This window comes from Pseudopipra pipra, chromosome 1 (genome assembly GCF_036250125.1).
Source record: "Pseudopipra pipra isolate bDixPip1 chromosome 1, bDixPip1.hap1, whole genome shotgun sequence".
Classification (NCBI taxonomy): domain Eukaryota; kingdom Metazoa; phylum Chordata; class Aves; order Passeriformes; family Pipridae; genus Pseudopipra; species Pseudopipra pipra.
In genome coordinates this window covers 74085499-74101908 of record NC_087549.1, presented here as the reverse complement: position 1 = coordinate 74101908, position 16410 = coordinate 74085499, and the positions used below count along the sequence as shown (strand labels likewise).

Below are 16410 nucleotides of genomic sequence, written 5' to 3'. Positions count from 1 at the left end.
ACAGACATGGTATTTGTTCTCAGACAACTGCAAGAGAAGTGTAGGGAACAGAACAAAGGTCTCTATGTAACCTTTGTTGACCTCACCAAGGCTTTCGATACTGTGAGCAGAAAAGGTCTACGGGAGATTTTGGAACGTTTAAGATGTCCCCCCAAGTTCCTTAAAATGACAATCTCACTTCATGAGGATCAGCACGGCCAAGTCAGATATGGCAATGCACTTTCTGAGCCCTTTCACCAATGGTGTGAAACAAGGCTGCGTTTTCGCACCAACTCTATTCACAATCTTTTTTAGCATGATGCTCCAAAGGGCCACGGCAGACACTGATGATCAGGACGGTATCTACCTTTGATATCATACTGATGGAAGCCTTTTCAACCTTTTCAAGGCGTCTGAAGCCCCACACTAAGACCTTAAACCATCTTGTCCAGGAGCTGCTTTATGCTGATGACGCCGCCCTTGTCGCCCACACAGAAGCAGCTCTGCAGCGTTTAACATCCTACTTTGCTCTTTGGGCTGGAAGTCAGCTTAAAGAAGACAGAAGTTCTCCATCAACCTGCACCTCAGGAAGTCTTCCATCATCCCCATATCACCATTGGCCAATCGGAGCTCAAATCAGTCCAGCAGTTTAATTACCTCGGTAGCCTCATCTCCTCAGATAGTAAGATTGACGGAGAGATAGACAACAGGTTAGCAAAGGCATATAGTGCCTTCAGAAAACTCCATAATAGAGTATGGCATAATAAACATTTGAAGAAAAGTACCAAGATCAGTGTTTACAAAGCCATAGTGCTGTCTACTCTATTATACGGTTCTGAATCATGGGTCAACTACCGCCACCACCTGCGTCTCCTAGAACTCTTCCATCAGTGCTGTCTCTGTTCAATTCTAAACATCCACTGGTCAGATTATGTGACCAATACATCTGTTCTAGAACAAGCAGCAGTCACAAGTATTGAGGCCATGCTGCTGAAAACACAGCTGCGCTGGGCAGGGCACGTCTCCAGGATGAAGGACCACCACCTCCCTAAGATCTTGCTTTATGGTGAACTTGCCACCGGCTGCCACATGAGAGGAGCCCTGAAGAGAAGATACAAGGACTCCTTGAAACAACATCTCAGCTTTGGCCATATTGATCAACATAACTGGTCTACTCTGGCCTCCAGTCGGGAGGCCTGGAGACACACCATCTATAACGCTGCTGATGCTTTTGAGAACGCACGCAGGATCACTCTTGAGGAGAAAAGACAACGCAGAAAGAACCGTGTCTTGCAGGATTTACCACCTAAGGAGTCTCTCTGCTGTGCCTTTTGCAATCGGACATGTCTATCTTGTATTGACCTTATTAGCCACCAGCGTGCTTGTAACAAATGTGGATAGAGCCCTTCCCAAATCTTCATTCGCGAAGCCTAGCCATGATGATGAAGTATGTACTGGCTATTTTGTGATGTACATAACCTACATGGACTTCCCTCTTACTCATAGTACAAGATAGAAGTTATTCCATGTCAACAGCAAGAGAAACAAAGAGACTGATAGAGCTGAATTAGGTAGAATGACCAGCCAGTCCCTTCTTCTGTTGCAGTTATGTTTTGCCTCACTTCAGAGATTTGAAAAGTTTAATGCCTTCATTTACCCTTGGCTTCTCGGTCAGAGGTTTTAGGTAGCAGATAGAATGAAGACTTCTGAATACTACTCTACTTCTACTACTTCTTCCTTTCTCTCAAATACCAAGTTCTTCAGTGGCCCTTGGTGGACATAAGTCATGACTTGTAATTCCCAGTGCTGTTCTGTCAGTCAAGACCTTGCTGGGTAGTTATACAAGGGACTCTCTCTCATACTCTGCATTACAGAGAGGTCATTTTTGAAAAAAAAAAAAAAAAAGGGAGAAAGAGATAATGGATGCATTTGTGTGGATACAGGAATGATTTAAGAAGTGGATTCTCAAAATATTTCTCCTTCAGCCTCCAACAAACCCAAAGAAAAGGTGCAGGAGAGTTTTTTCTGTTTACCCATGAAAATGGCATACTGTAACTATGACCGAAATGAAAGGGCGGCAACATCTGGCAAACTTGCAACAAACATAATTCTCTAAAAGTGTTTCAGTTTTTTATTTGATAAAACTAGTTCTACAATTTGTGGGAAATGTAGCTCTTTAAGAAGTTGTGGGGATTTTACTTGTATGGTTTTTTGGGTTTACTTCTCTTTTTTTTTTTTTAATAAAATCTCTGTGTATGAAAACAAACTTTCTTCATAAGTACCTTATAAGCTCTGCTGATAAATCTTATCTGGTAGGACTGGTTTGATTTCCTTGACAGAATAAAAAGAAACACATTCAGTTAGTAGTGGGATTTTTAGTGTAGCTTTTGTCCAAAATTGCTTGAGTTTCCCTTCTGCGTATCATTAAATGCAGAAATTAAGCTGTGCTCAGTACATAACAGCACACCTTCAATTTAGTTATTTCACTACTGTGTACTATGATGTTGTCTGTTTTAATACAGAAGCTGTTGTCACCACACGATCATCCACGGAACTTTTCATGTTTCTCAGTGGTGCAAATTGTACTCATTTTTGATCATATTTAAAGTGGCTTAGTAAGATGCTACTAAGAGGTCTATGTGTAGTATGTAGGCCTAAATTATTTAATGTATGAAGGAATGGGTAGGTGTCACCACAAAAATTTGAACCATGAACGCTTTGAAAAGGGAAAAAAAGAAAGCTTCCTTATATGGTATTATGTTAATGGTTCTTGCACAAATTATATTTTTATGTCTTGAAATTCCTTCTTAATCTCAAGAGAAGTCAAAGCAAATGGTTTAATTTATTTTTTCAGGAACTGCAGTTTGAGAGACTGACTCGAGAACTCGAGGCTGAACGTCAGATTGTAGCTAGCCAGCTGGAGAGATGTAAGCTTGGATCAGAAACTGGAAGCATGAGCAGCATTAGGTAATGTACGAATTGTTAATTTCTTTAGTAAATTTTGTTTCTGTTATGGATTACCACCAAGAACAAGCTGGATAATCTGTTTGTAAAAAAAAAATATGTACATCAGAGAGCATGAGATTTTAGTAGAGTTTGAAAATTTGCATTTCGACCTGCTTTATAAAAAGAAAACTTCATGCAATTTTGTATCTTGTGTGTCCAGTAACAAAATAGTAGTCACATTTGGAATTCATTGATTTGCTGAAGTCTGAATGAATTATCAGCAAAACTCCTTTACTACCACCAATACAACTGTATTTTTCAGCCAAAGCTTTTTAGCTTCATATTTGCAAAGATGTATTGATAAGTTTTGTAAACCTGTTTAATCATAATTTCATCATTCATGGTATTAAAAGGTTTAGAGTGAATTACTTAAAGCTGCTGAACTCACATCAAAATATAATGATATGTGTCAGTCTTTCTTTTACACACTGGTTTTCTTCAACATAAGAAATCATTCTGGTACATTGTTTGGAGGATGGCAAATTTATTTAAGAATTATAACAAAAGGAAACTGATCTCTTGGTCAATTTAGTGGGACTTTGCATTTTTGAGCTTCTTGATACTGTGTTTGTTTTCTCAGTGAACCTAATAAATGAAAGATGGGGGTACTTGAGTTTCAAGGATCAAGGAAAAAATCATGTTGTATAGGCCTGTGCTTTTTTTATCAATGGAAATATGAAATCTTATATCTTTTGAATACGTAATGTTAAGTATAACATGCCAAGCCCAGTATCAAATTTTGTATGATGATAATAGAAAAAATACAAAAAGTATTGATCACTACTAAAAGAAACTGTCTTTCAGTTTAAGCAATTGAAACTAAATAAATGATTGCTTTCCATGATAAGTAGAAAATAATTATTCAGTAGAATGCCAAAGTTGTAAGAGAAATACTGAATGTAAATTAAAATGGCAGAAGTCAGAAAAATCACTAATTCAGCAGAAGCTGTACATGAAGTTGACTTTAATATAAGTATCCTTAATAAATCAGGTGAGAACTCCTTAAGTTAAAATCTTTTATATAATCTTTCTCACCACCTAGACTTTTTAACATTAGAGAAACTATATTACTTAGAATTATTTAAGCACAGAGTAGCTAATATTTGGCAATGCGGTACAGTACTATATTTGCATGTCAGGTACATTTCCCGAGGACTTTAAATTTTATGTGTGGTATGACTGCATTTCAAGAAAACTATGTCTGAACAGTGTTTGAGTAATACTGAGCTATATTTAAATAATGCTGTTATTTTAGGATTATTCCAGACAGTGATACAGATGTTGGGAGATTTCTCGTTGGGAAGGAAATGTTTTGTTGTTGAACTTTTTTCTTATTGATAAAGCTATACTTTCGAGTTATCAGTGATATCAAGGTCACTTAGCTGACTCTGAGTGAGATCTGACACTCCAATTATTCAAGAAGTTTAATAATTTGACTACTAATCTGTGTGTAGAATAAGATAGTACCTGGAATAACAGAGGCTATTTCATGCAAATTTTACATCTGTAATTTGCCCCAGAAATGTTTTACTTATGAGCAGGCCATTTCAACTTAAAACATTTTAAAAACTACTTGAAATACTGTGGTTCAGAAGAGAAGATTGAAAGCTTACAATTAGATAGCAGTCCTTAGACTTGGCAAGTGATGTAAAAGGGAAATCAGTAATAATCTAATATTGTTTGATTTGGGTTGTTGTTTATCCCATACATATTAAATAAGCAATTTTCTGTCCTAAAAATTGTAAATCATTATGAGAGGAGCTTAGAACTAACACAAACATTAAGTGAAGTCAAATATATGTCTGACTGTTGTACTGACTTTCCAGTGCTCATCCAGATTGGAGAATGTTTCTTTGATGTTTTATTCTTTGACATATCTTTGACATGTAATATTTTTTTTATAAGATTGGGGACTATATTCACTAGGAATTGTATCAAAAAGGACTTGAGTGCATTCTTTTCAGGAACAGATTTTTGGCTGTGAACCAAAGGCAGAATCAATGGCTTCTGATAAAGCTGAATAAAATGCTTAGACCATGAAGTAGGACAACTCTTCCCTTCCACAGTGTTTCTCTGTTGACAAACTCTGAGCAGATCGTTTTTCAGCCTGCTGAGTATTAAAATTTCATCACACATTCCATAAGGAGCCAAGTCACACTCTATACTGCTCCATTCCCTTGGCTGAGGTGTATATTCCTTCAGGGCCAGATTTATCAGTCTGTCAGTTGCTTTAGTACGGGGGGGGGGGTAATTAGATCCCAGCATATCTTTAGAGATCTTCAGTCTCTGATAAGTTTAAGAACTGTATTAAAGAACTGTACTTACTTGTTAATAAATCCTTAAAGTTTTAAAATAAGTTTCTGTTTCATATTTTTTATTACTGTTTTATGTCAGCGGTATGTGTTTGTTTATAGACTGGCATTTGTGCATGAGTGCCTGAAGAAACATGCTAAAGTTTCTGTATTTTGCAGAATAGCAAAAACATAATATAATAAACTGAATAAAATGGAAAGCGTACCTGCTTTGAATATGCTTTCTTCAATGTAGTTCTCTCTCTTAGAAATGCATATGTTATTCACACTTTATGACCAGGAAGGTGATGTTTTCCTTAGGAGGATACAATTTTTGCAAATTCACTGAAAAAAAGTACAGCAAGTCTAATTGATAAACCCATAAGATCTCTCATTTCAAGAAAATTGAAGAAATAGATGGAATGCACTGTGATATAGGTAGACAGTTGGTCAAGTAAATAAAATTGCAATTGCAGTTTTGCTGTACAGCTGTCAGTGTTAGATCTTAGTTAGGCTACTTACTGTACAAGTATATACAGTAGTCTTTGTAGATATTTAATATTAACGACTGATGAATGTGGTAGCCTAGGGAGGTGAGGCTACCACAGCCTAGACCTACATAGACTGGAGAAGTGGGCTTTTATCATGTATGAAAATGCCAAGTGTAGTTTTTTGTACTTACTTTTTTATGTATGAGCCAGTAGTGTGGCTATGTTTAAAAGGATTTTTAAAAGTGATATTTTTTTAAGAAGGCATTTCACCAGTAGGCAGAGAAGATTTTATTAAACTTATGACAGCAAATGCTGTAGCTCAAAATTCATCTCATTCTGCAATGTGTGTTTACTTAGTAGTTCAGAAGCTCAGTAAGCTTTAAGTTTTGTCACAGACTGTTGCTGATCACTGTGGATTGTGTAAAGCTTAACAAGTCACACTTGGATGAACTTTTGTCAACTGAATTAATAAAAAAGTTCATCTGAAATAAAATGAAAAACAGCAATAAAAGCATGCAGGTTTTTGAAAATGTAAGTTTCTGAAAACATTCCTCGCAAATTCTACAAGTCTCAGTAATTAGCTGTGGTAAAACAACATTTGATAGTGGTTTTCCCCCTGTTATCTTACCATGATTTTGTGTTGCTATAAGTGACCAGATCAGGTGGAACCCTTCAGAAAGATGCAGAGATTTTTCCACTCCTGAAGAGAGTTTTGTCAATGTTGAGCATGCTACTATTTGATATATTTCCAGATCTTGTATAAAGCTTAGCATATGTGATTGGGCTTGTGGTAAAACAGAATATCCTAGTAAAAATATGTTTTCGAGGTAGTAGAGGTAAAAACCCCTTGCCATTCTTGACTATTAAACCTATTTTTGGTTATAATGCTATTAAGCCAGCATGAAAATTAAATTAGCTGGAAGAAAACGTTCAATTAGAACAAAATGGTGGGAAAATGTGCAAGAGTTTGTTATAACAGAATGTTTTCATTGAAGTGTTTGCATTATTTGAGTTCTTTGGTATATCTAGAAGGCATAAATTCCAAAAAATACCTTTAAAAACCACCACCACCAAAAATAAAATAAAGACAACAAAAGAAAGCCAGAGAGGTTTTCTTAGAAAAAAGTTAAAAAGATGGTATTTTTCTTACATTCAAAATCGTTAAGGAGTTTATTTGGATAATCTCTGAAGAAAAGAATCTGAAGCAGCCTTTGTCAGACCATAATTAAGAATGACAAAATGTGGTTTGAATGCTTGACCACTCTAATAAAGTTGGTTTGTTTTGGTGGGGGGGCAGAAGGAGTTGTTTGGAGACTTTTTTATTTTTTTCCATGTCAGTTTTCAGCCTATAGCTTAGCTAAGTTATTTAAGAATTCTTCCCCATACCTTTCATCTTCTACAATGATCAAATTACCTACAACAAAAATTGTTGCTGGCTTGCTAGGTGTTGAGTTGCTAGGGTTGCTAGCTGATGGATGTTAGTCACTGTGCTAACGTATGTCCATGTAGGTAATAGCTGGAAACCAGCACTTCTGAAATCAGTCTACTGATTTACATGCTCAAACACAGCGTTTAGGCACTTCTCATGAAGGGAAGCAGAGGGGCAGGTACCAATCTCTTCACTCTTGTGACAGTGACAGAACTCAAGGAAACAGATGAACCTGTGTCAGGGGAGGTTTATGTTGGGTATCAGGAAAAGGTTCTTTCCCCAGAGGGTGGTTGGGCACTGGAACAAGCTCCCCAGGGAAGTGGTCCCAGCACCAAGCCTGACAGAGTTCAAGGAACATTTGCGCAACATTCTCAGGCAACATTTCAGGTAAGTGAAAATGTTTTAGAAGTCAGGGAAATACTGAGGTTAGTATTTTCAGTACTGCAGCATCACCTTGTATTTTGTATCTCTTGATCTTTGGGTTGTGAGGTGTAGAGACCTCTGTATCCTATTAGAATTGGTCAGTGAATTACTTTGAGACTGTTACCAAAAGAGGAAAATTTGAAGAAAATATTCATGATAGGAAATAAATTTTGATTGGAACACTTGGTACAATTCATATTAGTAATGTGACTACTTAATTATATTCTGCAGAATGACAGTTTATCGGATTAAATATCAGACTTGTGATCTGATCATTCAGAACAATGTGATCTGAAGTTTAAGTTTGGACCTGTCTATACTCACTGTGTTGTATGTCCAGTATTCAGGAAAATGCTTTAAAAAAATACCGAGATAAGAAGTTGATACAAAAGCAAGAAAATGAAGTGAAATGTTATATTTTTTTGTATTTCCATTACTAGAATATTTGTGGAGTCTATGTGATGGTTCTCCACAGTGAGGCACATCAAGAAAACAGATTAGTCCTGTTGATCCTCCACAGAGAACTGACCAGTTTCATAGTTTTGGAGCAAATAAGCTTCTGTTGCTGAAAGGCAAGTTTCCAGCATATGTCCAAGCAATCAGGTTTGGTGTAATTTTGTTTTTTACAGTACATCTATATCTTTTACAGTAGTAGTATGGGTCATATCATTCCCAGATAGATATGTCTCTGAAGGCACAAACTGCAACAAGACTTTAAAACACTCCTTTAAAACACAGATGCTCTCCCTCTTCTTCTGTTTGGCAAATACCCTCCTGAGATACTACCTCCATTATTCAGCTTTGCCAAACACTGGCATGTTAATGAAATTAAGGAATCAATTTTAAGTTTAACTCATCAAAGTAACTGCAGAGAAGCTATGACAGTAAGGATATGAATATTTTTTTTCTAGTGCCCTAAGCAAGTGTCTTATAGTCTGAAAGCTTTATATGGGGCTTATAATGGCTTTTAAGTGCCATTTGTCACTTAGATTCTCTGTTAGCTAGCTCAAGTCTTTCATTATGTCTTCTGTTTACTAATGCAGGAAACACAGGAATAAGACAGGAAAAAGTAAAAAGGCAAAACCACAAAAAAGCAGAATGAAACAGGAAAAGCAGATACTTTACATGCCAACATTTACTCATATGTGAGCCAATGGAGACTGGACTTGAAAGGTGTATTATCTACCATAGTGCACATTTGGCATATTACAAAGATAGTTGAAAACTTTCCAACTTTTGCATTCACAATTTAAACGTGTTTTTGCAAGCCTGGCAACAGAGCATTGCACTAATTTGAAATAAATGTGGAAATACAGGTATTAGGAAATACATTGTTGTCCATGTAAAATTCAGTTATGTCTTACAAAGTGAGACTCTCAGATTACTGTTCACAAGCTGTTTGTTGGAAAATCAGAGCAATTCAGTTTACCACTAAGAATGGATAAGCCTTAGTAATAGATTGCCTAAGGAAACAATAATAAAAACTATCATTTGAAACTTAAGGACATGTAGAATATCTGTCAAGAATGGGGCACAAGTGACAGGTTTATTTCTCTACAGCCCTTCTAGCTCTCTTTTTTTACGATACCTTGCTAGGCTCTGCTTTAATAATTTGACAACATTCTTTCTGTTCCCATCCTTACTTATTAGATGTCAAAATGTTTTTGGATAGGTTTGGAGGAAGACAAAATTGAGGATATACTGGAAGAAAATGCCTTATTATAGGAAAGTTCTTGAATTTAGAGTATTCGCAGGCAAGTTTGATAAAACTTGTCCAGGAAAGTTCATTTCCAGTCCATACTGCTTGTGGGTCAAAGGTACTAGATAGTGGTTTTATGATATCTTAGAAGTAGGTGGTTTATGGCTGAGAACAAATCCTGTAACATGGTGACAGTATTTAATGGCCAAAGGCAATTGACGTCAAACACTGAAACAGAAGTAAGGTATCCAAGGTGTTTCAAGGAGTCACTTCTGAGAAATTGTGGACAGAGAACAAAGTGGTGTCTCTCATTAAAGTTGCCTGCTGGTTTGTGTTAAACTAAGATTTAAATGTTTCTGTATTTTGACAAACTGCACCTTCCAGGTTGAATATTTCCTTTTCAAAATGCACATACTGAGGTTTTGAAGGGAATTTCAAATAATCATCATCTTTCTTGTTGTTGTTATAAATTAGCATCAAAAGACATGGCTGTTAACAGAGGAATTAAACATACCTTTGCACAGACATAAGTCTGTCCTTCTGTCTCTTTTGGTGTACTATAGGGCAGAGTACTGGAGCTGGGAGGGAAGTCTCTTCAATGTTATCCCATCCTTCCCTCCATGTTGTCAGGATAAGGACAGTTCCTTTGAGTCCAGTGGCAAGAGGTCAAGAAGCAGATCTCCAGGTGCATTTAACATCCCAATAAATGCATGTATGAGGGGGGAATTGGAGAGAAATTTGTTCAAAATGTGGATGAGGCATCTGGTAGAAGCCAGGTTCAGTCTATAAAGTGAAGATTTGTCAAAATAGGATACTCTGAGAAGTGAAGAGTGGGATGAAGCAGGATAAGGAAAATGAAATGGGCAAAGTCTAGACAAGAGCAGGACAGGCAGATTAGGCATTAGAGTCAGAGAACTATGGTCTCTCCTTACAGCTGGAGGACCAAAGACGAAAACTGAAAATACCCTTTATCCTGACTACTCAATCTGAGAAATCAGGAGTAATTGCTGAAGGGATCTTACCATTTGCTGCTATGAGCAGTCACCACATCTTTGTGTTGGTTCCAGATCTGGTTATTAGGCCCCCTGTGTAACTGAAAGGATATACAGAGAAATAAGAAACAGAGAATGCCTGACAGGGATTCAAATGAGTCTTTACGACAGCGGCATTAGGCAGCAGAAGTAGGTACAATTACACTGGATTGCCTTCAGCTATTATAAGTAGATAGATAGTTCTTTTTCTGATGCACATTTTGCAAGTTATGAAACTCCGTTGGTCCTGTAAACAGCTGTCCCTCCACACAAACATGATTTATCCCCCAAGCAGTTTAGAAATTAAATGGTTGGGAAAGAGAAGTTGTATAACAATGCATTTGTACAAGAAGTAAGTCAAAATGCAGCCAGCTGAAGGCTTTCCAGAGCTCCAGACAAACATTATTTTATTTTTTTTTAAATGGGTGAAGACAAAGCCAATCTTGTTGCTGTTCTTGAGGAAACCAATTTTGTGTGGAGTTTCAAAGAAATACTTCAAAGAATTACTGTAGTCAGACACAATATTTTTCTCTCCCTTAACTACCCCTACCTTTTGCTTCTCACCATCTGACCTTGTGTAGGTAACCTTGACTTCTCTCTTGAGCATTCTCTCTTTCGATACCTTTCTTCTTTACTGCCTAAATTTATATTCCACCTAATTCACTAAACACTGCAGTTTGCCAAATTAAAGCACTTACCTCCTGCTCTCAGCGCTTCCTTGCTTTGACAAGTCCTGATCACCTTTCACCAAGTGCAGATATGGGAACAGTTACTAAGGCTCCCTGCCGAAACCTCATCCAGGCTAGTTCATCTGTCCCTATTAAATGACTAATTTGTTTTTCTATTAAGATGACTTTGTTTGGGTTCTTGGTTTTAATAAAAGCACAGTTGTTTTCCAAACCATTTTAAAAAACCGATTTTCAATAAAAATGCATTGATGGAAGTTACAGACTTCACAGTAGTCATAGCCTTTGAAAATATACTCCTCCCAACATTACCGTGACTGCAGCAATTTCTGCAGTCACAGCAAAAGTGGATCCTGTGTCTTGCCATGATCTGTCTTGATAAAATAATATCAATTTTGTTGTATTTAGTTGTAGTGCTTGATATGGGAAATTTAAAACTTATCAAATCACTTTTAAAAAAAAATTGAGATTGATATTTTTTCTGTTCTTTTTTCTCTTACTTTAGAAATTGACAGTTCTATTACTCTTAATTATTAAGTAATCTCTCCTTGCTCATATGTGATAATTTGCAAAAGAATTGGTCCTGATTATCCTTTGTGTTGTCTGTATACTTCTTCTGAGGACTGACATGAACATTGTGATGATGCTGCTACAACTGTGATCGTTCTGTAGCAGAAACTGAACTATGCCTTCCTTGATACTCATGTTTTTCAAATATCAGAAGTGTTGGGGAGGTATTACTAGTATATTTAGTTGAATTCCAGGAATGGCATTAATGAACACAGTTCTGTTTCCAGAGGCATCTCAGAACTGGATAGCAACATACTTTGAATGGCTAATGTTAGATGCTCTCTAGGCATTTTGCCATTTCAGCAGTTCAGGAAGATTTTACAGATTTTAATATGTTAAACGTAAAGGGTCTTTTAAGTCCCTTATGCTTTCAGCTCATGGTAGATGAGCTTGTTAATTGTGAATAAATACTCTGCCTCCTTATTCTGGCTTTACTCCTTCTATTTTTGCCTTGTTCTCTACACTATTTGTTTGTACAAACAAAAGATTTTGTAGGAAAATTACAAAATTGTTTTGCACACCACCTCTCTATTTCTGCACTCTCTGTAGAACGATATACCCCATCTTCCCAGGTATGGTACAAATGTTGCATTTATATTTGCTCTGTTATTTTGAAACAACTAGATCAAGATTAAATAGTTTTATGGTATAATGCTGTTCCTTTTCACTTTTATATTACTTGTGAAGAAATTTGTTTATTCTAAAAACCAGTTTCTAAGTAATATTTAAATCTAGACCCATTTCAACCACTTCAACCTAATACAATAACAGCATTTCAACAACATTAGCTTGGCAGCATTAGTCTGTATAGAGCCACTTTTAGTCAGAATAGTAGACTAGTAGATATAGAACATTACAAGAATTTTCTTTTATTACACTCATAGGACCAATCCAGTTGTAATCAGTGCTTTGTAGTTCAGCTATCCAATTTTCCCCTTCTAGTTGATTCACAGAAAGCTCTGGCAGATCTTTGGAAGTTCATGGCCAAATAATTTGTCAATGAAATGTAGTTATGTAAATTGATAAATGTAGCTGTTAGAAGGAAATAATCATTGCAAGTTGCTGATGAGGAGAGGAGACCCTACTAATACTCAAAGTAATCATCATCTCCACTTTCTTTCTTAGTCTGCTAAATGTATTACATCACAGTATATTGCATTCTGCTTCTTAGGGATATGTAAACGTCAGGGCATAAGTGACTTCATATATGTATGAACAGCTTTTGCAAAAAGCTTTCTGATTTTCTCAGTCCAGTCCGTGTAAATCCTGTTGGAGAGATGACCAAAAGAGATGTAGCTTATGTACACCTAGTGGTATTTATAAATATGCTCTTGAAAAACAAGGTGTAGCTTGTTCAGTAAATTACAGAAGTCAGTCAGAAACAGCTCCTGTAGCAGCATTTATATTTCCTGGCTTTTTTTTTAGGATTTAAAAAATATCTCAGATGTTGAAAGAGTAATACTTTTATTAATGGGTATTCTTCTCTCATCTACCTCTTCTCCCATCCTTTCATCTCAAATTCTCTCCTCCCAGTGTTTTTAATTAGTGCTGTAATTAAGAATGCAATGAAGATAAAGACTTTTCAAGACCTTCACCTTTCTTGCATCTTTATTTTTGGCTCATATCAGAAGTTTTAGAAATAGGAAGATGTTGTGTGCTACCCTCCTTACCACTGTAAGAATCTGATTGTACTGCAACTCACTTTTGTTCTGGTTCTGAACTGTTTTTTTAAATCCACATAAAGGTTGCTACCACCAACTTTACTAATAAAATCTAATAAATCTTAGTCCTAGCATCTGTGCAATGAAAAAATTAACCAAAAATCTTTTTCATGCCTTTATTTTTTACAATTTTTTCCAGTTAAATCACTTGGCTTTTGTCTTTTCTGATCCATGTAGCAGAGAAAAGAACAAAATAAAACTAAAAATCTGTTAATGCCTCTAAGTGGTTTTATTTTAGTGGCCTGGGAATACACAGCTGTTTCAAAATTAATCTCTGTTTTTGCAACAAGGCACTAGTACTACATTGTTTTATTCCATTGAAATGAATTTAGATGACAGTTTATATTCAGCTTATAGAAAAGACCCCAAAAATAGAAAGGGAAATTGATGTAGTTACAGTAAATGCCCTTGTTCATGTTATTAAAAGAATCTGTGACAGGAACCTCCTAACATCAGCAATGTTTAAATAAGCATGATTTTTCTCCTTTGACGAGTAAAAGTTAAAGAAAGCCCTGTTACCATGCATAATATAACCCTTGTTATTGTTTTGATTATTTAAGTCATTTACTGAAAATGTAGGTTATTAAATACTTTTATTTAGTTCAAAATAATACAGGATATATATAGTGAAGAGATAATTGTGGCTAGTCATTTAGAAAGATAGTATGGCTAATGTACAGCTTTGTGCATTAATGTTGATTTTAGTGAAAAACAGTACTACATTTACTGAGTGTTTTAAGAGTAGCACATGATTAGTTAAGAGTGTAGCCAGCCTGGGGTACAATTTTTTTAGATCTTAATTTTTCTTTTTACTGTATCCTGTTATAATTTAAAGCTGTATTAATTGATACTAAGCAATAATAGTACTAAATAGTCATAATCTAATCCAATTATTAAGGTAGGATTTTAAAGGTTTATTTTGCTTTTTTATTCAAATTATACTCAGGAGTAAGTTGTTTTGATGTTACTGTTTTGCTGTTCAGAGTTCAAATGGCTTGAATTTAGCTTGTGAAATATAGAAGTAGGCATCTCATGAATGATACTACAAGAATATTCTTAATATAATTTTTGTACTTCTTGAAATCTAGTGTTTTCAACTGCTTCTGTATTTTTGTTAATATTTCTGTTTTGATTTAGCTTCTTGTCATATTTATAACCTTTTTTCTCTCCTTCCTTCTCTCTTTTATTGGTACTAGAAAGGTGTAGGTCTTTTGATGAGTGGTCTGTTCCGTGTAATTCAATGGTTTTGCCACCCTGTAATGTGTGACAAAGTAAATAATTTATGCATATGAATATGATATACATAATAATGTATATGAATATGATGTCATATTCATAAGTTTCAAGATCCAACGGCTCTGAAGTCTTAATAACTGCAATTCCTTACCAATTAACCCACTCTGAAAAATAAGGTGTGTTGATAACTACGGCGGATTGGGGATATTGGGGGAGACCTCCAGGCCTTAGGTTGCTTGCTCCATTACCTGCGAGGTGTATGCCCTTCCCCCCACCCCTGCACGTGGCCCGGTGACCCCGCAAGGAGCACACACAGACCACCTGGGAGGGACGGACGAAAGAGGAAGTTTATTGTGGGGTTGGGGTTTATAAAGCTTTTAGGAGGGTCAAAGGGGACCAATCACAAGTTCAGGGTCACACAAAAGAAACCATCAGGTAAGGGGTCAACAACCAATAGGAAGGGGTTAACAGGGGACCAATGGGACACCTCAGGACACCTTGGGTCACAGGGGGGTGTTGGGAAGAGGGAGACAGTGACACTGCAGAAAATACACAAACATGTTGAGACATGTTTAAACTACAGTAAAAGCTTCTGTTTCCATAGGGTTAGAGCTGTTTTCCTCACCAGTCCATCTCTGACAGGACTTTTTCCACACAGCATATGGCAAGTTCATTGCCACATCTCCTCCTTTTTTGTCTTTTAAAGCTGGATATGTTTTTAATGATTGAGAAGTTCTGGCACAACTGAGGAAGCATGGAAAGACACACATAAAGAGAAACACTACAGACAGTCCTAGTACGATAACTACAATAATTTTCTTAATAGTGGAAGAGAGGCCTTTGAAGGGCAGCCAGCTGAAAAAATCATCAAAAGTCAGAGGATCAGCTTGCTTGATTTCATGAACTAAGGACTTAAGCTGATTAATCTGGGAGTGGATAGATTGGGAGTGATCAGAGAAGTTGAGGCAGCAGAGGCCTTCAAACTCCTGACACCCATGGCCATTTACTAGAAGGAGAAAATCTATTGCAGCACGATTTTGTAACAAAGCTTTCTTATTGGTTTGGGTATCTTGTAAGAGATCATCAAGGGCAGCACTTGTGGCATTAGCTTCTTTTGCTAGCCAACATCCCATTCTGGTAAGGAGAGTTAAGGCTTTTGTGGAGCCGACAATTGGAAGTATACCACTTATAATGTTTGCGGTGTCTGACCAAAAATGCATGTTGGAGTTGCATTCTGCTGTGAATTCACTCAAGGACTGTAATTTTGCTAAAGGATGTTCTTCAACTGGATGTGGGGGTGCTGCAGCTACAGGGACCTGCACTGCTTTAGGTGGAGAAAGGGGTTTTGATTGTGATGGATAGAAATTAAGAGGTGGGTGCAAACCTTGGAATTGCCTGCGCACTCTATGATGTGAGAAGGGTGAGGTGCTTTGGAGGTTACTGTTTCTTTTTGCACGATTTTTGGAAGGCCTTACAGGTAAAGATTTCATAAGGGTAGCTGGATTGTACAGTGTTAATTTTCCAAATGTGCAGGGGCCTCCAGCAGCTAATCTGGGAATCATATTCCAGACTCTAAGTCCACAAATTAAAAAGACTCCTTTTGGAAGAATAACCGAATCAGGGGTAGCATGTATCTGGTAAGGAACCTCTTCCTTGCACCAGAAACTGAAATTGGAATAAGGTCCATAAGAGGTGACATTAATTAATTCAGGAGGGGCAACATATTTGTTGTGAATGAAGTAAAAACAGAGAGGAGAAACAATACTCCCCAAGATTTCTAATTCCTCAGGTCTCTGCCACTGATAACTAAATGTTTGTCTGTCATGTGAAGTTTTTGCTGGTCTTGTG

General features: G+C 36.6%; 1 protein-coding gene across 12 annotated transcripts in view; it reads left to right on the top strand.

The window, feature by feature from the left end:
- CTNND2 (catenin delta 2) overlaps nucleotides 1–16410 on the top strand; it is a 632676-nt gene that overhangs the window by 242296 nt on the left and 373970 nt on the right. For all 12 annotated transcript variants that reach the window (XR_010432020.1, XM_064661566.1, XM_064661477.1 and 9 more), the window contains one exon: nucleotides 2834–2946. Coding sequence is in view for 11 of the 12 variants with exons in the window: in XM_064661566.1 (XP_064517636.1) it covers nucleotides 2834–2946 (113 nt within the window). In the remaining variant the exon portion in view is untranslated. The remainder of the gene's footprint in view (nucleotides 1–2833; nucleotides 2947–16410) is intronic.